This window comes from Pelodiscus sinensis, chromosome 1 (genome assembly GCF_052426305.1).
Source record: "Pelodiscus sinensis isolate ZL-2025 chromosome 1, ASM5242630v1, whole genome shotgun sequence".
Taxonomy (NCBI): domain Eukaryota; kingdom Metazoa; phylum Chordata; order Testudines; family Trionychidae; genus Pelodiscus; species Pelodiscus sinensis.
This window is the reverse complement of record NC_143052.1, coordinates 347,119,725-347,143,873: the sequence shown is the minus strand read 5'-3', so window position 1 is coordinate 347,143,873 and position 24,149 is coordinate 347,119,725. Positions and strand designations below refer to the sequence as shown.

General features: G+C 56.5%; 1 protein-coding gene across 2 annotated transcripts in view; it reads left to right on the top strand.

Annotated features, from left to right (window-relative positions):
- Positions 1 to 24,149, top strand: part of PDE2A (phosphodiesterase 2A) — a 348,564-nt gene that overhangs the window by 247,883 nt on the left and 76,532 nt on the right. For both annotated transcript variants that reach the window (XM_075919627.2, XM_075919628.2), the window contains one exon: positions 1,872 to 1,960. In XM_075919627.2, coding sequence (XP_075775742.1) covers positions 1,872 to 1,960 — 89 coding nt within the window. The remainder of the gene's footprint in view (positions 1 to 1,871; positions 1,961 to 24,149) is intronic.

Sequence of the window (24,149 nt, the reverse complement as noted above, 5' to 3'; positions counted from 1 at the left end):
CAGTGCCCTGCCGTGCTGCGGGATGCGCCGGGCTCCCCCTGGGTACAGTGCCCTGCCATGCTGCCGAATGTGCCGGGGTCACCCTGGGTACAGTGCCCTGCCATGCTGCCGGATGCGCCGGGGTCACCCTGGGTACAGTGCCCTGCCATGCTGCCGAATGTGCCGGGGTCACCCTGGGTACAGTGCCCTGCCATGCTGCCGGATGCACCGGGGTCACCCTGGGTACAGTTACCTGCCATGCTGCCGGATGCACCGTGCTCACCCTGGGTACTGTGCCCTGCCATGCTGCCGGATGCGCCAGGCTCAACCTGGGTACAGTGCCCTGCCATGCTGCGTGATGCACTGGGTTCACCCTAGGTACAATGCCCTGCCATGCTGCCGGATGCACCGGGCTCACCCTAGATACAGTGCCCTGCCATGCTGCCGGATGCACCGTGCTCACCCTGGGTACAGTGCCCTGCCATGCTGCCGGACGGGCCAGGCTCACCCTGGGTACAGTGCCCTGCCATGCTGCCGGACGGGCCAGGCTCACCCTGGGTACAGTGCCATGCCATGCTGCCGGATGCGCCAGGCTCAACCTGGGTACAGTGCCCTGCCATGCTGTGGGATGCGCCGGGCTCACCCTGGGTACTGTACCCTGCCATGCTGCGGGACGCACCGGGCTCACCCTGGGTACTGTGCCCTGCCATGCTGCGGGACGCACTGGGCTCCCCCTGGGTACAGTGCCCTGCCATGCTGCGGGACGCACCGGGCTCACCCTGGGTACTGTGCCCTGCCATGCCTCGGGATGCACCAGGCTCACCCTGGGTACTGTGCCCTGCCATGCTGCGGGACGCACCGGGCTCACCCTGGGTACAGTTCCCTTTCATGCCTCGGGATGCACCGGGCTCACCCTGAGGCGAGGCCCAGGCCCAGCAGTTCTTCAGAAGTCACTAAGGGTATGTCTACACTACCCCGCAAGTTCGAACTAGCGGGGTAATGTATGCATACCGCACTTGCTAATGAAGCCCGGGATTTGAATTTCCCGGGCTTCATTAGCATAAAGCCGGCTCCGCCATTTTTAAAAGCCGGCTAGTGCGAACCCCATGCCGCGCGGCTACACACGGCACGGGCTAGATAGTTCGAACTACGTAGCCATTCCGATCTATCTGTACACCTCGTTCCACGAGGCGTACAGATAGTTCGGAATAACTACGTAGTTCGAACTATCTAGCCCGTGCCGCGTGTAGCCGCGCGGCATGGGGTTCGCACTAGCCGGCTTTTAAAAATGGCGGAGCCGGCTTTATGCTAATGAAGCCCGGGAAATTCAAATCCCGGGCTTCATTAGCAAGTGCGGTATGTATACATTACCCCGCTAGTTCGAACTTGCGGGGTAGTGTAGACATACCCTAATGGTTTTGGAGCGTCCATAAAGGGGCCTGGGAAATGTTTTGTACCCACCCTTGGACAGTCAGGCCAGAATCACTAATCAGGTGCCCAGAATCACTAATCCCCTCCCCCATCTCTCACCCCAGCTCTGACCGGGTATCTGTCCACTTACGGGTATCTGTCCCCCCATCACAGCATGGGGGCGCCTCCCCCACTGCCCTTATCACAACCCAAGGGCGGCAAGCTCCGTCCCAGAGGAGGCAAGAGGGGGGTGAAGAGACCTGTCCAAAGGCGACACACAGAGCCACTGCCTGGCCAGGACTGGAACCCAGATCTCCTGGGTCCCCGTTCGGTGCCCCGTCGGCTGGGCTCCTTCCTACCCGGAGCCGGGGGATGTTCTAGCTCAGAGCTGCGTCTGCAGGCCTGTTGGCAATGTCTGCTCGCCAGGGGGAGGCCTGGGACGCGAGCCCTCGAGACTGAGCATGACGCCTTCTTCCCCTTAGGAGCACGTGTACCTCTATCTGCTGGACGGAGAAGCCAGGCTGATCTGCGAGGACCCTCTGCACGAGCTGCCCTCCGAGGGAAAGCTCAGGTAAGCCCAGCTCTGTGTCCAATTGCACAATAACCCTTCACCGAGCCCTTTGCTGCATTGTGCCTCTAAGCAATTAGCTGCTAACGAGAGCCGGTCGGAATATCTCCCCTCCCCCTCCTGCTTCTCTCCCCCCACATCTTGAACATGGGTCTCTGCTGTGCCAGGCTGCCCTCTTGGCTGTAAAGTCACAGTAGCCCCCTGTCCCTGCTCGATCTGGTCAAAATACGCTGTGTCAGCGAAGCCGAACCATTTGTGTACGTGACATAGAATGTTTTCAGCAGGGGCGCAGGGCAGAGCCCACCCTGTCTCCCCAGCTGGGCACCCCGGGAGCTGCCCTGAGCCAACCAGCTTTGAGGATGATGCCAGCTGTCGCTACCGTTGAGCCTGAGATGCGCCCTCCATTCCAGCCCTCTTTATTATAATGGCTCCGCGTTTTCCTGAAGGCTAAAATTTCCCAGGCTCGGTCTGAGCCCGAAGCTGAACTTGGCGGGAAAGGTTTGGGCCCCGTCGTGTCGGCTGCTTTTTGCGCTTCAGTTTTTTTCAGCTGAGCGCTCTGGGCTTCTTTGGCGGCACGGGAATTCGGAGACTCCCTTGAGAACTTCAGGCTTATTGGGCCAAAGACTGGTTTGTGGTGTGGGGGTTTTCTGATGAAAGGAAGAGTCGGGGCTTGTGTAAGTTAACAACACGATGGTAGGAACTTCCAGGGGCCGCTGTGGTAGCCGTGGTCTGGGAACGGTGTGAGCCAGTGAAGGTGGCAATGTTATACAAAGCCGTGTGATTTCCATGCTTTCTAGTGGTTTAACAGCCCGCAGGACTGGAGCAACTTATCTAAGGTCCTGGTGGATTTGTCGTCCCTTGCTGTCTTTAAGTCCAGAGTGGGCACCTTTCTGGAAGAGATGGTGTTGCTCAAACGGAAGGCCTGGGCTTGATACACAGCTTACGGGTGCGATTCCCTGCTCTGGGCTAAGCAGTAGGTCAGATGAGATGGTCCTACTGGCTATTTCTATGAATCTAATGGAACAGGGATTTCTCTCTATGTGATTTTTCCCTTGGCAAGTCCACTGCTGCATGGCCCCAGAGCAGAGATAGTGGAAGTGATAGGGACTTTTTTTCTCTGTGTGTATTATTCATCACCTTCTACTGGGTGGAATCAGCACTGTGCATCAGTGTGTCATAAGCCCTATACTGTTGCCAGCTACTGAAGATCCTCCTACGGCAGAGGGCCAGGTTTCTTTCTGAGCAGGAGGACCTTCTGCTGCTCTGTAGCTGCAATAAGCAGTGATGCAAAGTGTAACGATCAGCATGGAATCCCCAGAGCCCTGGGGTTTGTTATGAGACGTCCTCGCTTCCTCTAGCGATTTGGTTCTCTAGAATAAATCAGCATCGTTTCTCCCGGGCCTCGTCTGCTTCAGAGCTGCTGCAGCCTGGGCGAGAGTTTGTTAGGAAGCAACCAGCTTGCTGAGTAGCCCATTAGCCAGCGATCAATGGAGTCGGAACAAAGCTGCGTTTAGGCATTTTAATTCCTCTCGCTCACCCCGCTGCCGACCGCCTGTAGCATGAAATCCCTCGCGAGCCGATCCAATGGAGCAGGGGCAGAGTTACAGACACAGCACTTGCCCCCCCATTTGCCTGTCACCGGGAATTGTTTGTTTGATTGATTTTTCCATCTGCAAGGGAATTTACAGCTAATGGGAGTGAAGGCTGAGGCAGCGCCCTAGGGACAGTGAGTGAGCACTGGACAAACTTCCCGCACGGCCCAGCCAGTGCCTCTCAGGCCTGGCCTTCAGCTCCACCCTCTCCTATTCCAGGCCTGGCCATCACAGGGGCCCGATGAACAGCTGTTCGCTAATCCACAGCCTCCTGCAGGATTCCTGCTCGGTGGGTCCTTTTCCAGCTGCTGGCAGCCCTTGGTAAATCTGAGGCTCCCATCAGCGGGGGATCTGAACAGCGCTCAGACTCTGTAACGTCAGTCCGTAGTACTGCTCTCCCCTTTTTAACAGACAGGGAAACTGAGGCCCGGAGAAGGGATGTGACTTACCCAAAACTCACGCACTAGAGCTGGAGTAGAACCCAGCAAGGGGGGCAGAGTTTGCCCCATGCAGGGCCAGATTAAGGAGGGGGCTAGCCAGGCAGCTGCCGGGGCGCCAAGCTATGGGGGGGGCGCCCGATGGCAGATGTTAGGGGCGCCGCATGCCCGATTGCAGCTAAAAGGCGTTCAGCATGTCGGGGGCGGGGCCATGCATGCATCATGCGCCTACTGCCCGGGGTGCAGGAATGGCTCGAGCCGGCCCTGGCCCCATGTGTACAAGTTTCACTTCACCCACCACTGAAAGGCAACCACCTCTGGGGTGCAGCGTGGCAGCTGATTTTCCTGGAAGGGAAAGACCGCCCCCTGTAGGGCAGCACTGGATTTTCCATTAATTCTTTAGCCCTGCTAAAGATCTCTGCATCGCAGACAGCTTGGGAAAACATTCCAGTGCCTGGGTGTGCCAGTCATGCCCATCCTAAATATGGCATGGACAGATGGATGGAGAGCAGGGACAGAAAGGGGGCCGTGCCCTGGATTTTTTATTTACTATGTGCATCGGCAGGAGCATGGAAACAGGCGCCTTGTTGCTTAGGCATCCTAGTCCTCTGCTTTTTGTGACCTCGTTGTCTCTGTGGCAACAAATTGTGATGCCAAAACAAAGAATTGTGGCCCCCACAGGGTGGGGAGGGGAGAGGGGATTAAAATGCCCAGGGGATGCTGGTTCAGTGGAAGAGCAGGCTAGGGAGAAATGCAGTTTGTTCCGTTCTGAAAGCAGCAGAGCTAGTGCCGAACAGATGGCCTGCTGTCCCCATGTGCAGCTAGAATTAGCTGGGCAGCATGTCGGGGACATGCCGTGCCACTGCTTCAGCTCTGCTCTGCAAGATCTTCAGACCCCCCGCACCTTTTGCTGACACTAAAACCTACATCATAAGAACGGCCACACTGGGTCAGACCAAAGCTTCATCTAGCCCAGTATCCTGTCTGCCAACAGTGGCCAATGCCAGATGCCCCAGAGGGAGTGAACAGAACAGGTACCAGGTGATACCTCTTCTGTCTCCCATTCCCAGCCTCTGACAAACAGAGGCTAGAGACACCATTCCTGCCCAACTTGGCTAATAAGTATTGATGGACCTAACCTCTAAGAATTTTTCTAATTCTTTTTTGAACCCTGTTAAATTCCTGGTCTTCACAACATCCTCTGGCAAGGAGTTCCATAGGTTGGCTGTGCACTGTGTAAAGAAAAACTTATTTTTGTTTGTTTTAAACCTGATACTTATTATTTCATTTGTTGACCACTAGTTCTTATGTAATGGGAACAATATCTTTTCCTTAATCACTTTCTCCTCACCAGTCATGATTTTAGAGACTTCTGTCATATCCCCTCGTGGTCTCCTCTTTTCTAAGCTGAAAAGTCCCAATCTTTTTAATCTTTCTTTGTATGGCACTTATTCCAAACCCCTAATCAGGTTTGTTGCCTTTTCTGAACCTTTTCTGATGCCAATACATCCTCCTGCCCCAGAAGCACAAGCTCCTTCATCATGCAGTAGAGGAGAATCTCCAGCAGCTGCCCACAGTACAAGATCTATGACACACAGCTGGGCAGTTCCCATCCTACCCAGCAGAGGACAGGGCTGACATAGAGTCAATAGACCATTCATCCCAATACTCGCATAACCCAACTTTGGCAGTGTGAGTTCTTCCCATTCCCTGACTCTAGTGCTAACTATGTTTGCTCTTTACGGCTCCCAGGGAAGGAGAGGGCTCCATTAAGCAATAAGCCGAGAGAGAAGAAGGCAGAAATTAAATTGTTCCATTCAGTGACTCAGTGCCCCCTCCTTTAATTTCTTCGCTGCCATTTATCTCCAGTTGGCACCGGCTACGTGAAACGCTGTCACCATATTAATAAAGTCAGGGAATTTTATAGCTCTGAGTTGCTGGGTTTTAACCTTGGTTTTCTGGTGATTTCCGGGACGGCACTGGGGAGGTGGAGTGATAAATGCATGAAGATTGGAAGGCACTCAGATGTCAGAGGAATGGAGCTGTATAAATTCAGTATGAGAGACTGGTAACTGAAGATAAGTACCTCAGGGTTGGCAGTGTAATGATAAGAGAAAAACTATTGCAAGCTCTAACCTCTGCAGCACATTGTTCGAGTTTCCCAAGTAAGGAGCCTTGTTTCTATGCAACGCACCAGTAGCTGTGGAACTCCCTGCATCAGGAAATCACTGTGGCAAATCATGAGAATACCACATGATAAGAGCAGAGTCAGAAAGACTTTTCATTCTTAGGCCTGATCTTCATGCAGATTTTGTACTCGTCTAACCATGCCAACCAAGGAGGTGATAGTTATTTTTTTACTGATATCCTAAAACTGGTACAATGCCTCTTGTGAGTGCAGTTCCAGGGTCTACTCTGTGCTCTCTAGGGAATGGGCCTCATCCCTCTGCCTAGACATGGGCTCTTCATGCTGGTCTCATGGTGAGCAATGCAAGGTGGTGTGTTCTGTGCACGCCCGGTCATGAGTTCTGGTTGCTGAGACGTTGTCTGAGCACAGCTCGCTGCCCCTGGCTTGGATCTTGACTAGGGATATAATAGTGTAGTCAGTCAAATGTTTAACCGATAAGCAAAAGCTTATCAGTTAATACTACCAACTCCATGCATCCTCCCTCAGCTCTGCCAGTGCATTTTTAGAGGGCTGGCCAGCAGCCTGGCTCAGTCCCAGCTCACACCAAGTCCTAAGGGCTACCCCGGCTGCGGCTCTGCATTAATAGTATTTTAGGAGCTGGCAGGCAGGCATCCCAGCTCAGTCCCAGCTTGCGCCGGGTCCTGGCAGCTATGCCCCGTTGTGGCTCTGAAATAAAACTTTCCTTGCAGAGCCTCCCGGGACCTAGCACAAGCCAGGACTGAGCCAGGCTGCCTGCCCGCCAGCTCCTAAAATACTCTGAGTACAGCGGGGTAATTGCTGGACATGGGATGAGCCGGGACTGACGGCTTGCGGCGCTCTCCCTTAGTGAATCATGGGGTCAACAAAACTGTTGCCGACTACAGGATGGACAAATGACACATCTCTTAACATCCCTTAATCGTCACCCACTCCACGTATTGCTGAGCACAGCCCTGCTCACCTTGTACATTTCAGTCGCCCTTCGGCTGCTTGCTCCCTGGCTGGCAGGGGCTGGCATGGAGCGGGCCCTCCCAAATGCCAATCCAAGAGACTTTTCAGGCAGAATGAACTGCCCTGGAGATGCCTATGGACGAGGTGTGGCAGGCGCAGCAGCAAGCCCTATGGAAGGGCTACAGTCCAGCCCTGGAGTGAGGGACGAAGAGTGAAGGGATGCCTCTGTCTCCCCTGGGTCTCTCTGCCAGCATTATCTCAGCCCCAGCTGTGGGCGGCTCTAACGGGCACAGACAAGGGCTGAGCATGTTGCTCCTTGTGGGGGCGGGGGTGACAGTCAGCGCTGGAGACAGGACCTCAGATGGGGATGGACCATCGGCCTGGCTTGCTCATCGGTCCCTGTGGGTGCACCTCCGGTCTGGGAATACTTGGGCCCCTGCTCACAGCGAGTGCCAGATAACAAAAGGGGAAACCTCTGTCTAGTTCGCCCCTGCTGGGACTGCCACGGCAGGCTCCATCTTTCAGACAGCCTGTGCTGCGGCTGTCCTGTGCCTCACCCCGCTGGGTTAGCAGGGAGCTGCACGTAGCACGCTGCCCACTGGCATCTCATTGGTTCCTGGGGCTCCCCCCACGCTGTCTGCATCCATCAAGTTGGTCTCAAGTTGCAGTGGGGGAGGTCTAGGTTGGATATTAGAGAAAACTAGGAGGGTGGTGAAGCACTGGGCTGGGTTCCCTAGGGAGGGGGTGGAATCTCCATCCCGAGAGGTTTTTAAGTCCTGGCTTGACAAAGCCCTGGCTGGGTTGATTGAGTTGGGGTTGGTCCTGCCTTGGGCAGGGGGCTGGATTTGGTGACTCCTGAGGTCTCTTCCAGCCCTAGGATTCTATGATCAGCTGTCTCTCAGCTTCCGTTCAGCTCTTCCAGGCAGGCACCGCCCGTTAGTTCAGTGTTTGTAGGGTGCTCTGTACAATGGGTCCCTGATCCCTTGACAAAGCCCAGGCTGGGATGATTTAGTTGGGGTTGGTCCTGCTTTGGGCAGGGGGCTGGACTTGATGACTCCTGAGGTCTCTTCCAGCCCTAAGATTCTATGATCCAGGATCTGGGCCCCGGGGGCTACTCCAATGTAAATAGTGCTTAGGAATATTCATGCATTCAGAGCCTGGCTTTCCCGAGGTGCTGAGTGCCCCTGTGATGGGGTGGACCAGGCCCTGAGACCAGAAAAGGGCCATAGAGAAGTCCTCCAAGGAGGCTAGAGTGGCTGCAGAGAAACCAGCCAATCAGGGGCCAGACAAGCTTATAAGAAGAAGCTGCAGGACCCGCTTCAGATCAGCGTGCGTTTGGAGCCTTGAGGAGGTGTAGACCATGGCTGGCTGGCTGAGAGAGCAGCACCACCGCTATGGAGAGCTCCATGCGGAGAGCTGAGGTACGGGTGTAGCCAGTGGGGAAACAAGACTGAGAGCAGCAGAGGGGCACTAGCAGAGGGCCCCAGTTGGAGGTGTACCCTGGAAGGGGTTGTATTTCACACGGGCTGTGACTTGGCCAGAGGGCTGAGTAGCCACAAAGGCTGAAGCACAGGTGGTGCAGGCACAGGCCCTTGGCCAGACAAGGGTGCTCGTGGGTGGTGAGTGACACCCTGTTACAGCCCCTCACTCCAGCAGGTGCCCACTGCAGCTCTGGCTGCTCAGCAGCTTTGCAAACCAAGCCTTTGCAAGGCTGCATTAAAGCTGCCTCCATCCTCATCCTGTGTCCCTAGCTCTTACCTAGCTCTCTGCACCCGCCGCTCCCAAAGCACTTAACACAGGGAGTGGGGGCATCCTCTTCATGTCACAGATGGGGAAACTGAGGCACGGAGGGCTCAATCAGCAAGGCAGTGATAGAGCCAAGGTCTTGGTCTTCCTGAAACTCATTGATTCTCCCAGCTGCCCTAGCTTGTCCCACATTCCTGGGCAGGGCAGGGAATGCCTCGGTTGCTCTAAAGTCCTGTCCGGGCACATGGAAGGGAACACTCCAGGGTGTTCACATCCATCACCAGATCTCTGTGGCACCAGATATTGTGGGGCAATGAATAAAGCCTGGGACAGGGAGGCAAGAGACTCTGCTGTTGTCACTGCCTCGCCGTGTAACCTTGGGCAAGTCTCGTCCCGATCCGTGCCTCGGTTTCCCTACCTGTGAAGTGTGTGTGTGTGGGGGGGGGGGGAGGGTGACACCAGGAATCTATGCATGGGGAGCACTGGTTGTAAATGTGAGTCTCCTACGTGGGCTGATTTTCCTTGGTACTTAAAACAACTGGATTGTGGAGCTGATTCAATTGACGTTCCGACCCGGCGACTGATCCTTGTGGTTAATGGCCCGTTTTGCTGCATCATCGGGAGACGGTGACCTGAATGTTCCCGCGCCGGGAGCGCCACGAGCCGCCAGGCCGGGTTTAATTAAACTTTTAAATGACATCTGTGTGAAAATGCTGCTGTGGCCTCGGGGAGCGGCTCCTGGCTTTACTGAGACGCGCGGTACTCTGATGGGATTATGGATAAATTATTCAGGCCCTGGTGGGGAGGGAAGCTGCACCACACGGCCGCGCCAGAGGAACAGAGCCATTCCTGGCCAGGATAGATCCACCCAGCCGGGCGCTGTTCATACCCAGGGCCTTGCTCCTCCAGCCAATGGCTGCCGGCATGTGGGGCACCCGTAACTGTGGGACCCGGCTTATGGAGCCCTCCCCACGACTCTGATCCCCAGGAACGGCGCCCGGCGTTGCTGGAGTTTCAGCCTTTGCACCCACCCTCAAGGCAGGACCAAGCACTGTTTAGATCAGCGGTTCCCAAACTTTTTGGCATCACGCCCCCTTTTTGATTTTGAGAAACCCTCGCCCCCCCCCCCCCCCCCAATAGCAACAAAACTTGTTGAGCAAAAAAAAAAAAGGAACTGACCAGGGCTGCAAAACAAAAATAGCAGCAACATTTAGGGGGAGAGGATGGACAGGGGGGTGTGGGGAGGGAACTGGGTTGCCTCGCGCCCCCCCTGGAATTTCTTCACGTCCCCCCAGGGGGCACACCCCCCAGTTTGGGAACCCATGATTTAGATCATCCCAACCCCCACACCCAGGGTGGGAGGTGTTACCCCCATTTTACAGATTAGGGAAACAGAGGCATAAAATGACTAGACACAAGGAGGCTGTGGCCATGCTAGGTCTCCATCCCAGGGAATCCAGCTGCCGATCCAGTCTCTTCACTGCCACCTAACCCTATTCCCCGTACAGCCTCCCTCGACCTGCCCTGACTTGGAGGGAGCAGCTGACGGGGTGTTCAGCGCTTACCTCTGTGACGGCGCGTTGGGGGTTCCCCGTCTCCTGCACCCCGAAATGGCACAAACAGACTGCACCAGCCAGTGGAATTGAGGGTGGTTTATTGCTCCTCCAGCACAGCGCAGCACAGATGTAGTCTGGTCACAGGAACTGGGCTAGGATGCCTCAGGCCCCCTTGAGATGGGGGAGACTGGGCCCCTAAACTCCAGCCCCTTCTCCTAGGCTCTCCTCCATGCCCTCCGACAGCCAGCAACCAACTCCCTCACTTCCAGCCCTGCCCCCCAGCCAAGGCAGCATTCCACCTTCCTTTGTTCCTCTCCATGGGGGGTGTCTGGCCACTGGTTTGCCTAATGACTCATCCTGTTTTGCTGGGTCGTGGTACCCACGGCAGCCAGTGGGGGATCCCCCAGAGCCAGCAGCATAGAAACCAGCCAGGTACCCCCACTACGTCACAGTTCTCCCCCCTCCGAGAGCGAACTGAGCAGGGTCACTCCGCTCGTGACCTAGGGAAGTTCGGGTCCTCTGCGTGGGAACCCGCCCTGGGGACATGGGTGCTCCCCTTGACTCGGGCCGGCCGTGGCGAGGCCCCACATGAATTGGCTTCCCTCTGTCCACTCGCCGTCCCGCTCCAGGGCGACTGGCACAGGCCTGTCCTCGGGGGTCACACCCACCCTTCCGCTGGCCTTGATCTCTGCCCAGGGTCTCTCGGGCTGGGGCCATGAGCCCAGCGAGCCTTCTCTGGACAGCCAGGGCGGCTTCCACCCCCGATGCTCCATCCAGGGATGACTTCCCCTCCCATAACTCTCTCAGCAAGCCCAGAGGGTCTATCTGGGGTAGAGACCCCCAAGCCGCTTTCCTCCTGTCTTGGGCCTTCCCGCCCCTCTGGCAGGAGTCACAGGACCGGCAGTACCGCTGCACGGCTGTAAAGATTCCCGGCCAATAGAAGTGCTGGAGCAGCTTCAGCCGGGTGCTCCGGATCCCCCGGTGGCCCCCAACGGGGACATCGTGGGCCAAATACAGCAGCTTGAGGCGATACTTTCGGGGGACGACCAGCTGCCGCTGGACCCCCCATGCCCTCGCCTTCCTGGGGGGGAGCCACTCACGGAACAGGAGCCCACGCTCCCGCAGGAATCTCTCCTGGCCACCTCTCCCCCGGGGCTGAGCTGCATGGAGGCCAGCCTGGTCCCTTAGCCTCTGCAAGGAGGGGTCTGCCTGCACCTCAGCCTGGAATTCAGCTGCTGAGGCAGGGATCGGGACCTGTCCCCCACCTCTGCCTAGGTCCGGAGTCCCAGCCTGGCTGGACCCCGTGTCCACTGGGATGGGACCCTGAGGACGCTGCCAGGAGTCCTTCCCTGGACCCACGTTGTCAGCCCCCCACTGGCTCTGGCTCTGGGTAGTGACTAGAGCCCGCTGGGATTCATGGGGCCACTCCTCTAGGTCATTCCCCATCAGCACCTCGGTGGGCAAGTGCGGGTGCACCCCCACTTCCTTGAGGCCTTCCTTCGCCCCCCATTTCAGATGCACCCTGGCTACAGGCACCTTAAACGGGGACCCGTCTATGCCCTTCAGGGTCAGCTGCGCGTGGGGTAGTATCCGCTCCGGGGCCACTATGTCGGATCGGGCCAGAGTCACCTCTGCCCCCGTGTCCCAGAAGCCCGTCACCTTCCTACCATCCACCTCCAGGGGTATGAGGCACTCGCTCCGCAGGGGCCGTCCTGCCCCCACCCGGTACACGGAGAAATCCGCCTCCTGAGAATCAGACCTCCCAGGGGAGGTGCACTGAGCATCCTTCCCCTCTCTCTGAGCTGAGGTTTGCCTGCCAGCCCCTGCCTCTGGGGCAGCCTGCCCTTCCTCCCGCCCCAGCCAGTTAACCCTGGAAAGTCCCCGGTCCTGGGACCTGGTGCACTGAGCCCTCTTGTGGCCTTTTTGCCCACAGCGATGGCAAGTTAGGCTTTGGGCTGTCTCTGTCCAGGCCCTGGCTGGTTCTCTGGGGCGCAGACGACCTGTTCCTTGGTCTCGCCCCGTAGTTGACTCCCTCCGTCGCTCAGCCGAGATCCGATCTCTGCGCGGTTCCCTCTCTCTCCGGGACTCCCGTTCACACCCGGACCGGCTCTCCGTGAACTCATCCGCCAGTCTCCCGGCCTCCTGGGGGTTCTCTGGTCTCCGGTCCTTGAGCCACAGCCTCAGTTTGGGTGGGCACGCTTCATAGAACTGCTCCATCATGACCAGCTTGAGCAGCTCCTCTGCGGTCTGGGCTCCGGCTCCAGACACCCACTTGCGGCAGTATTGCGCCAGGCGGGAGGCCAGGTCCACATAGGTCTCCCGTGGCCCTTTCTGTACCCCCCGGAACTTCTTCCTGTACATCTCGGGGGTCAGCCCGAACTTGTGCAGCAGGGCCTCCTTGACTCGGTTGTAATCCCCTGGCTGTAGGTCCTCCAGCTGACTGAGCACTCCGGCCGCCTCCTGGTTCAGTGCGGGGATGAGCTCCTGCAGCCAGTCAGCTGGGGGGACCCGTTGCAGTCCACAGGCCCTCTCAAAGGCACTGAGGAACCCGTCTATGTCACCCATGTCCTTCAGTTGGGCCACCACGAGCCTCTCCAAGCATCTGGCAGTCCTGGGACCCTGGGGCCCATCCGCACTTGGCGCAGCCGGTGCCCCGCCGGTTCTCCGCTCTGCCATGGCCAGCTCATGCTGCCGCTGCCTCTCTCGATCTTGGCGCTCCTTCTCTCGATCTTGGCGCTCCTTCTCTCGATCTTGGCGCTCCCTCTCTCGGTCCTCTACTTCCAATTCCCTGATCCGCAGCTGGATCTCCAGGCGCCGCAGCTCCGCTGGGCTGGCCCCTGCCCTAGATGGGCTACTTGCAGGCCTCCCGGGAGACGCTGTCTCATCTCTCCGTTGGGTTCCAGCGCTCCTCCCCCTCTCTGAGCCTGACACACTCTCAGGGGGGGTCTGGCTGCTTCCCCTGGGGACAAGATCCTGGCCCTGTGGCTGGTCATTATCTTCCAGCTGGGCAATCAGCTGGGCCTTGGTTGCTTTCTGCACAGGCAAGCCCCTCTCTCTGCACAGCCCCACCAGCTCTGCCTTCAAGAGTCGGGCGTAGGCCATCTGCCCGCTGGGCCCCTCGGTGCAGACTCACCAGTCTAGTGCTGCAGCGCCCCACGATTCCCAGGAACCGCTTCGCTCTGTCTCCAGCACGCCTGGCTCCAGGGCTCTTGCTTCTACTGCGCCTTGTCGCTTGCTGCTGGAAGCTCCATCCACGGGGTGCAGTGCATCCCACTTCTGACACCAGTGTGACGGTGCGTTGGGGGTTCCCCGTCTCCTGCACCCCGAAATGGCACAAACAGACTGCACCAGCCAGTGGAATTGAGGGTGGTTTATTGCTCCTCCAGCACAGCGCAGCACAGATGTAATCTGGTTACAGGAACTGGGGCTAAGAGGCCTCAGTGCCCCCCTTGAGATGGGGGAGACTGGGCCCCTAAACTCCAGCCCCTTCTCCTAGGCTCTCCTCCATGCCCTCCGACAGCCAGCAACCAACTCCCTCACTTCCAGCCCTGCCCCCCAGCCAAGGCAGCATTCCACCTTCCTTTGTTCCTCTCCATGGGGGGTGTCTGGCCACTGGTTTGCCTAATGACTCATCCTGTTTTGCTGGGTCGTGGTACCCACGGCAGCCAGTGGGGGATCCCCCAGAGCCAGCAGCATAGAAACCAGCCAGGTACCCCCACTACGTCACAACCTCCCCTTCATGCCTTGTGCTCACTAAAACCACCGGAGGGGAAAATATGCTCAGGCTGGAAATCTGAGCTCTCAGGGGGCAGCAGCTGCTGTGCATGGAATTTCCACGTCCGGCAGTTTCCCGATGCGGTAAGGGACTCAGCGGCATCCCCAGAGTGAGCGATCTGCCCATTCGGAGTCAGCCTTTCTCTGGGATCGCTGCACCAGATGGCGCCTGGTCGCTCTCCCCCCGTTCTGAACGGCGCACGCTCCCGCACAGTCTGGCTGCTCTCTGCCACAGAGGGCTGCACCCTAGGGAACAGTCTCCATCTTCGCCTTCGGGCATAGGGGGCGAAACTGACCTAAGCACTGCTATCGGCTCTAGTTTGACCCCTGGACCTTGTGCTGGCTCACGCCCAGGGGTGACTCCAACCCGGCATGCATCTCCTGTGCAACGTGTGAAACAGATCCGCGCTGGCGTGATGCAAGATCCAGAAAAGTGAAATGAAAGGGCGGGTTGACAAGCAGGTCTGAGGAAGCAAAGGAATGGCGGGCGAGCCATGGAAGCAAAAGTCACTAAGCTGTGCCGTGCCTCAGTTTACCTATCTAACCTGGGGATCGGAAGGGTGCTTCAGAAGGCACGAGTATGTACTGTATTGCCTGCCTTGCTGTTCTGCTTGCCCGGTGCTGCAGAAACCTAGGTCTGGGCCAGATCTGAGCTTAGCGGTGTAAATGCAGGCAGGGCTACGAAATGCTCTGAAATCCATCGGTGGGCTGGAAGGGTGCATCTCAAAAAGGGGTCAGTTCCTGTCCCCTGGGGACTGTGAATTAGGGGGACTCCAGTTGTGCTCCGGGGGATGGAAAGCTGGAGAGCAAGCCCGTTCCTCACTCGCCCTGCTGGCCCTCGGGGCTGGCTCCCTGCTCCGGGCTGCTGGCTCTCACCACAGCATCATGTGATGCCTCTGCCCGCATGCAGGAGGGGCACGCCCCTTGGGTGGCCTGCCCCGAACTGGGATGTGGCGGCCCAATTACAGATCTGGGTGTGGTGCCCTGGTAACAGCCAGCTGCCCATTTCAGCCTCTCCGGACTCACACCAGTGCAGCCAAGGTCAGAAGCTGGCCTAGAACGGCGTATCCAGGCTGCTGCACGCTAGCCTCGATCTCCGCGGCTCAGCGGGGCTACTCCGGATCCCCCCAGGGCACTGAGAGACGGGCCCACCCCTTCCAGTTCCCTGTCAGAGAGCCAGCTAAGAGCCAGCATTTTTGTAGGTCCCTCTCTCTGCTTCAGGGCAGTTTCCTTCCTCTAGCAGCGGCATACGGTGGCAGGACTGGAGAGGAACAACCACCGGGCCCCTCTGGACAAACAGCACTGGCTGAGGAGCAGGGCTGAATCCAGGATTAACCCTTTCCTCATGGATGCTCCCAATGCCAGATCCTGCTCTGCTGCCCTGGTGTGAGTCCGGCGGTAACGCCATGGAAGGAACAGTGACCCGCAGCTACGGGCCCTGTAAATCCATCCATCTCTGGTCCAGGTCTGGCCATAGCATTGGAGCAGCTTAGCCTTTGAGCATATGTATCCTCACATCCTCCCCTTCCCCATTGCAGAGAAGGGAAACTGAGGCACGGCAAAGCTAAGTGACATGCCTGCAGTCACGCAGGAAGTCTGTGGCAGAGCCAGGGAGCAGAAACGGAGCCTCCAGCTTCTTAATCGTTTGGCGTAACCACTGGGCTGGGTTCCTGAACCCCTAGATCAGTCTCCTGACTTGCTGCACCCTCTTGCCCGGAAGGACTCTGTCCCTGAGTTGCTCCATAGGCTGGGCAGAGCTTTTCCAGCTCTCTGAAAGGGGACTCCTCTTCCTACCAGTCTTGCCAGGTCAGTCAGTGCCCAGTCTCTCTACAGCCCTGCGTGGGGGGCTGTGAGGCAAACGAAGAGCTACCCCTGTGAATATAACAGGGTGGGCACCCGACTGGGCTGGGCTGGGCTCTGCTTTGTTGGCCTCCTGCCTGCCCTTGATAATTCGGTTAGCGGGGGATTAACCCAGCACGCCGTGCTGGCTGGGAAGCAGCTGAGGGCATGAGAGGGGCAGCTGGCTCGTTGCATTGCCCCCAAACTTCCGCTCCACTGAGCGCATTATCCAGATTTTGGCCTCCCCTGCATGGGAGCGGGGCGTCCAGGGCCTGCCAGAGCCTGCGATTTGGGTTCTTGGGATGTCAGGACACCCAGCGGCCCTGCTGGAGCTTTCAGTGCTGTGCCAGGTGCTGCAGGCGCACCCAGTGAGGGAGTTCACAGCCTCCCTGGACAGGACGGACGGAGGGAGCCTCCTCAGCCCTGTTCTGCAGGGCCAGGGCGGCTGGTTAGTCACACCCGCGTGAGCCGCCAGGTAGCCAGCTTGGCACACGTTCCTTGTCACGCGTCTGTCCTTAATGGTTGTTTGTTCTGCTCCGAATTACCTCCGATCTGGTGACAACCCTGCGGTAAGAGGGCGCGCCCAGAGGTGGCCACGCTATTCGTGTGCGGCCTCGCCGGGACCATCACGCACGCCATGCTGGCTCTCTGACGTGGGACCCGGCACGGCGCCTTGTTTACTTGCTCGGGGTTACAGGAGATTGTCAGGCAATGTCCCAGCTTCCCCGCCACAGCGGCGCTAAAAGCCCTTGGGCAAACAGTCATAAAAGGGCGGGTGTCGTAGAAGGTCCCTAGACACACACCCAAGGTGTATCTCTTGTGTACACCAAGCCATAAACCACTTTTCCGCACAACCAGGATCCTGCTGTGCAAACAGCCATAAAGGAGATAAGTGGCCACCCGGCAGGTCTCCAGTAAACCTCTCGCTCTCGTGCCCTGCCGTCGGTGCTTGCTGGCTGGATGAGCCAAGAAGCCAAGGCCTCCTTCGGGAAGAGGGGCCCAAGACCATGCCCCCGACTTGCCCACCATATCGAATTCCCCACGTCGTACCCACCCTACACCCAGCACAGTGTCCCGGAGCAAAGCTGCTCTCCTGGGTTGGCCCACGAGCTGCCGGCAGCATGGGACGGGGACCTGGCAGCCTCCATGTGACAGCAAAGGAATTTTCTCTCTGGCTGAGATGGCACAAAATCAGTAGGAGTAAACAGCCAGTCCCAGCTGCTGGCTTATTGACAGCAGGTGATAGCTGGGGGAGAAAGGGGGAGGCAGAGACAGGCTGGGTGGGTGTGAGTCTGCTGCCTTGTCTCACCTACATACAGTTTGCCAGCAATGTTCTAGCCAATGTTTTTTTCGTCCATGTGTGGAATAAATGTTCTGTACACCTGTGGCGGAGGAGAAGCTGGAGTGTCTAAGAGGGTTGCTTGGGAGGCCCATGGTTGGGTGCCTTATAGAGGTAGCCCTGGATCTGAGCACTTTACCCTGATTTGATCTCTGTGCCCCCAGAACCTGCTACGTGGGGTCTCGTCTGTCTTTTCATCGCTACCTGTGTCTGCACTGCCCACGGCTCTGCTGAGAGGGTGCGTTGTCAGACCCCTGTGCCAGCAAACCGTGCCCACGTAGACCAGGGCTGAGCCTGAGCTGTCCATGGGCCCAACGAGACAGGCAGGCTGTTTACCCAGGCATCTGGGGATGGATTGAAAGGGACCCATCAGCGTTCGTACCCAGAGACGTCCGTGCCCCTTGCCTGGTGGGTTGACTCTTCCATCCTCTTATCTAACTTCCTAGGGCCACCCTTCCACACAGTGTCCTCCCCAGGGCACAGCAGGTCTGGCTGTGCCCTGCACTCCGCACGCCTCCACCAAAGCACCCTTGCATCCCTCCCCACTCCGCTGAGAGCCAGTGGTGCACCAGGGTGATGCCGCTGGGACACTCGGCCACCAGGGGCTGACTTGAGACCCGAGCCAGGGGCCGACCTGCAGCCCATTGCCGGCGGCCCTGTGAGCAGAAGGCCAGGCTGCCTTGGAAAAGGGCTTTGCTCACAGTGTAGCCATGCTGTGTGAAACGGCTTTGCAAACCGGGTCAGAGCCTCCAGATCGCCCCTGCCGCTGCCTGTCCTGCAGAGTGAGTCGAGGCACCTCCGCTCCGGGGCTCCCCTTTGCCCTGCGGCAGGGAGAGCAGAGGGCACCAACGGGGCTGTGACCCCGCTGGTGCTGTGCTCACTCGTCCGTGGTGCTGCAGGGTCCAGCATTGCCTGAGCCAAGCCGTTCTCGGAGCACTGCTCCCCGCTCCGGGCAGGACCCAGCCCTGAGAAATCCAGGGCCCGGGGCCCGGCCCCTAACGCAGACCCCAGAGCAGAGCTTTGCCACGACTGGGGCCAGTGTCCCCTTCAAACGTCTGCCAGGGCTTAAAACTGGAGCCGGAGCCTGACTTTGGCAGGGAGGGGTCTGCAAGGCCAATCAAAGGGGGACGTGGGTCGTTAAGGGCAGGGCACTAATTGGAGAGGAAGGCAGGGCTTGGGGGTCAGGCACAGGGCTGCACGTGGGAGATCTGTACCCAGGACCAGGCTTCCCAACGGCTTTAGGCACCAAAGCTGCAGCTCGGCCCCACGTAGGTTTTTCACAAGCCGAAGCCACTTTAGGCAACAAAGTGCCATTGAGCAGCGATCCCGGGGCCCAGCCTTTATCTGTCCTCTCTGCAGCTACAGCGCAGAATCTGGCTGGCCCTGGTCTCCCTGAGCGATCTTGGGCCACTCCCTTGATCCAGCCATGCCTCAGTTTCCCCTCTGGACAGAGGGACGATGACCCTTCCAGCGCCACTCACGTCTGGCCACGCTGGTGTTGCTCTGCTGAGCCCTCCACTGTCTAATCCTGGGCAGGCCACTGCCTGGTGGAACACACATCCCTGTGCCTGGCACCCACAGAACGCTTGGTCCTTGGAAGCCAACACCTCGAGGAATAAGGGATCTTTTGGAAAAGGCTTTATTTTCCGAAAGATCCCCGTCTAGACTGGCGCTTTTTTCCGGCAAAGCTCTGAGCTGGAAAAAAGCGGCAGCCATGTTTATGCAAATGAAGCAGGGGGGATTTAAATCCCTGCTTCATTTGCAACTGCAATGTGTCTAATTTGCATCCCTTTTACGGAAAAGGGATGCAGTCTAGACACAGCCAGGGAGTTTATTGCTTCTCCAGGATACAGCAGAGCACAGATGTAATCTGGTTACAGGGCAGGGCTAGGATGCCTCAGCCCCACTTGAGACTGGGCCCCTAAATCCCAGCCCCTTGCTTAGGCTGCTTCCTCCATGATACAAGACAGAAACTGACTCTCTTCCAGCCCTGCCCCCCCAGACAGGGGTTGGTCTCCGCCTTCCTCCCTTTGTCTCTCTCCCTGGGAGGCGACCTGTCGGACAGGTTGGGAGACCCTTGCCTAGTGACTCATCCGCTGTCCTGTTGGGCCGTGCTACAAATAGCCACCAGTGGAGGTCACCACTGCCCAAGCCCAGCAACCAGCAAGGCACCACCATACCACACTGGCTTATAGAGCAGACAGCACGCCCCCACTGCGTCACAATTACTATCAGCAGAACTGACTTAAATGGGGCCTGTGTGGTGTGTAGTCTTGCCTTAATCTTTGTATTCAGGTCCGTCAGTATGAAAAGCTATTTGCATACATTTGCATGTATACGCAACCACACTTATGTTGCGGCCCTCAGCATGTGCTGTGAGTATCATTGTGGCCCTCGGGACTTTCAAAGTTGAGTAACCCTGGTCTAGGTGATGCTTGGTCCTGCCGTGAGGGCAAGGGACTGGACTTGATGACCTTGCGTGGTCCCTTCCAGTTCAAGTGTTCTGTGATTTTTACTGATGAGGCCTCAGCTGGAGAACTGTCTCCAGTTTGGGAAAGATGCAGACAAGCTGCAGAGAGTCCAAAGAAGAATAAGAAAAATGATCCAAGGTGGAGAGAACCTGGTTTATTAGGGAAGATTAAAACAGCTGGTTAGTCTTGGGAACAGAAGCTTGGAGGGGGGAGACCTGATAACCGTCATCAAACACTTGAAGGGCTGTTATAGAAAGGGCAGGGATTAATTGTTCTCCGCGACCACCGAAGGGAGGACAAGAAGCAATGGGCTTAGTTTATAGCTGGGGAGGTTTAGGTCAGATATTAGGAAAAACTTGGTCACTCTCGGGAATTCTCTCAACAGGTTTCCCACGGAGGTTGGGGAATCCCCATCACTGGAGGTTTTAAGACCAGGCTGGACAAACATCTACCAGGGCTGGCCTAGGTTTTCTTGGTCCTGCCTCAGCAGACAGGACCTCTCAGGGTCCCCACCAGCCTGACCGTTCTCTGATCCATATGTCTGTGCTGCACCTGGCACAATGGGGGCGTGAGCTTGGCTCATTTAACAAAATAATTTCTATTATTCCCACAGTCCTTCTTGTCATATTAAATTATCCCCATGGAAACTAGTGACCCCTCTCTCCCTGGCAAATGCCTCTTCATTTCCTTTTCCCCGCGCAGGGATAAGAAGCGGATGCCAACGAAAGCCCCAGTAATGACAGTAAATTAAAAACCCAGATTTTAATTTGTTCTCTCGACTTCAGGGGAGCAGGGACAAAGCGACTCCGCATCTGACAGCTCATCGAGGTCTCCACGTGAACGAGCGGGACCTTGTTGAAATTCACAGGCGCCGCATGCGTGGCTGTCGACTGACCCGTGCAGCTATGTGGGTCTAAAAGGGGAAAAAAACCAAGGAAATGACAATGGCTTGAGAAAATATCAGAGCCCGCTTCTATTGATCCGCCTGCTTCATTCGCCCGTTGGCTCCGTCTGGGCTTCTTTCATCTCGTTTACATCCTCAATGAGCCGCTGTTAATTGCATAAACAAAGCAGATCTGAGGAACCGGAGACAAATTGAAACTTGCCATGGAAAGGAACGAATCCCACCCCAAATGCCTTTGCAGTTTGGGTCTCTCCCATCCCCCCCACAGCCCCACAAGTGCCACAGTGGAAAACAAAGCCACCGCACATGGCGTCTGGAGAGGCAGCTTGGCTTTAATCTCTCTTTGCGACGCCCTCGGCGCCTGGCGCGGCCAGCTGGAGGGTGCAGGGCTGGGGGGAGTTTACTGGATCGGTTGCAACTACAGACTTGAGGCAGGGTGTCCCATGCAACCTGTGGGCCTCAGCGAGTCCTTACCCAGCCCCTAGCTCTTTACAGGTGGCTTTAGTGCCACATGGAGAAGCTCGAGAAACTCAAGGGCAGATTGGGGTGGGGGGTGGGTGCAGCCACAGTGCAGGGTGACCCCACTGGCCTGCTCCCTAAAGCCAGGAGAGGGATGGTCCTTGAAGTCTGGTTCAGAGTTGGTCCATTCTGCTGAGATTTCAATGAATGGGACCAGTGGCAGTGGCAGTGGGGAGGTGACACTAGGGAGTGGTCCGCCAGGGGTAAGCATCTACTGCTGCTACTGGCTGATGGAAAGGACCTTGCAGAGATGAAAGATGGGTGGGCAGTTGCTAGAATGAAACTTTGGAGACTTGAATCCAAATCCTTGCTGTGCCCCAGGCTCCCTGTGTCCCCCTGGGCAAGTTGGTTAGATGCTCCGTGCCTCAGTTTCCCATCTGTAAAACGGAGATACCAGCGCTGTCCTGCCTCGCGGGAGGTAGGCATTCAAGGCTATGAAGCGCTCCACTACTGGTAATCGGAGGCTGGCCAAGTGCCTATGCTGAAGATGGAGGAATTTAAGGATTGTGAGCGTGACTCCGTGCCCTAAAGGCATGAGATGCTTTTAATACCAAAGGTCCTGGGTTCAGAGCCAGGCAGGGAATGAAGAGGTGGACATCTGCCTGTTAGGAGTGGGACTGAGACCTCTCACAGCTCATATCAGGAAGCAACTGGATGTCGCTTTTCAAAGCGAGTTATTCTCCATCCACTGGCCATGTGCTCCCCAGCACGGGAATGTGATTTCGCAGCCACACACTGCAACGGCGCCTCCCCTGGGCCAAGGGTGCAGTGAAGTCAGGATCCAGGCCTGCCAGCTAACAAGCTGGGGGAACAAGCATAAACGAATACAGGCAGAGGGAATCCGGGTGTGGGCTGTGGCAGGGGTCTGGCATGGTTCATTTCCACAGAGCATTAACCACCGTGGCAGCTGGGTCTGGGATGGCCCTGAAACTTACTTTCCAATATGCCCTGCCTCTACCCCAGAGCCTGCAGGCACTGGACCTCCGCTGCAACATTGCTCCAGTTTTGCAAACACCAGGAGATCGAGGAGCTGTTCCCAGCTCTGCCACAGCCTGCCTGCTTAGCCTTGGGTAAGTCCCTTCATCCCCATCTGGCTCATTCCTCCACTTGTAGCAAGGGGGCTCAGACTGGCCTGTCTCACATGGGGCATGCTGCAGTCTGTACATGAATGGTTCTGCAGCCTTGGATAGAAGGTAATGAGGGACCTAGAATTGCCTATAAATAAACCACACACAAAACGTGCCCCCTAGAGCAAGAACAAGATGGCACCTGGAAATTAAGAAGGCAAGAGATCCAAATACAAGGAAATGCTTCTGTGTTTATTATTATTTATTTGTGTTACTCTAGCATCCAGGAGCTCCAGCCATGGAACAGGCCTCTGCTGTGCTCAGTCACCAAACAAAAACACAGCTTCTGCCTCAAAGAGTTTACAGACTAATTTGCTGTGAACTGATGGAACTCCCTGCTGCATGATATTTATTCCCTCACTTAGGACGCTATAACAACACGAGTAACACAATAACAGATTAGGTGGACTATTTGCCTCATCTGGGATGGTGATTCCTGTGCTCCCAATATTGCATTTAGGTGCAGTGTATTTCCAGGTGTGCTGGGCCTGCTGCAAGGGAGCTGTATTTTAGCAGACTGAGTGAAGGGCTGGGTCCCTGGAACCCTAGATTCATCACTGGCCTGTGCAATGAGGGTATCAGCGCCATCTCCCACTTTGCAGAGTGTTCGGTGGATAACAAAGTGCCAGAAAGCTGCCACCAGCTTCCCCAGGGCCAGCCCAGGCAGAGATACTTTCGCTGTAACACCACAGCCCTTGCTGCATAGCTGACATGAACTCTCTCTCTCCTTATAAAATGCACATGGGATCTTTTTCAGGAGACCAGACCGTACACCTCATTTACTGAAAATACAACATGAAAAGCAGCGTGTGGATACACACACACACACACACACACACACACACACACACACACACACACACACAAAATACAACATGAAAAGCAGCGTGTGGATATACTTGCACACACACACACACACACACACACAATGGTTCTATTTACCAGTCTGTCATAGCTCAGGTCAATCTAATGGCCAGTTAGATTGAACACGAGTAAGGAACTAGGCTCAGCTGACTGTAATTCAATGCTCCGTGTTGCTGCAGAATTGAACCCAGAGTTCAATGGCAAAACGCCTCCTCCTTTACACTTGTATGTTCCCATTGGGGTCTATGGATTTTGCAATGTCGCTCTGCAATTGCTAATCCTTAAGTGGCGTTACATCTCGGAATTTCCCGCAGTGATCCTTTGATCCTTATTGTCATCTTGATCGCTCGTGTGGCAGCTCATTCTGGGAGGCATCCGAGGTTGTCAGTTCTGCTAACTCTGTTAGCAGCAGACACAGTGGATGTTTTCTGACTGTCTCCAAATCTCTCCCTTCTTTTTGAGCATCTGGACATTTCGTAATGTCTTCCACACTTCTCCTTAACGACTCGCAGTCTCCACTCCCACCAACCCATTTTACAGAGACTTTCTGACAGGACTGCATTTTAGAAAGGCTGAACAAGTGGCTAAAGAGGTTACAAAAGAATCTCACACAGCTTCATTTGCAATTCAGGCAAGGGACACAACTTAAATTACAATGCACACAGGAGGCAAGTTCGTCCAGCAAACCCTGTAATATAACCTTGTCCTAAGGTAAAAGAAATTACTGTGGTAATTTAACTGCACAGCCACAAATGTGATCTAAGCCAGCAATGCCCAGCTGCCACGTATATTGGCCAAACTGGATAGTGTCTATGGGAAAGAATTAATGGACACAAATCAGATAATCCAAACAAGCAACACACATTGGAGAGCACTTTAACCTGCCCGGACACTCATTAATGGATC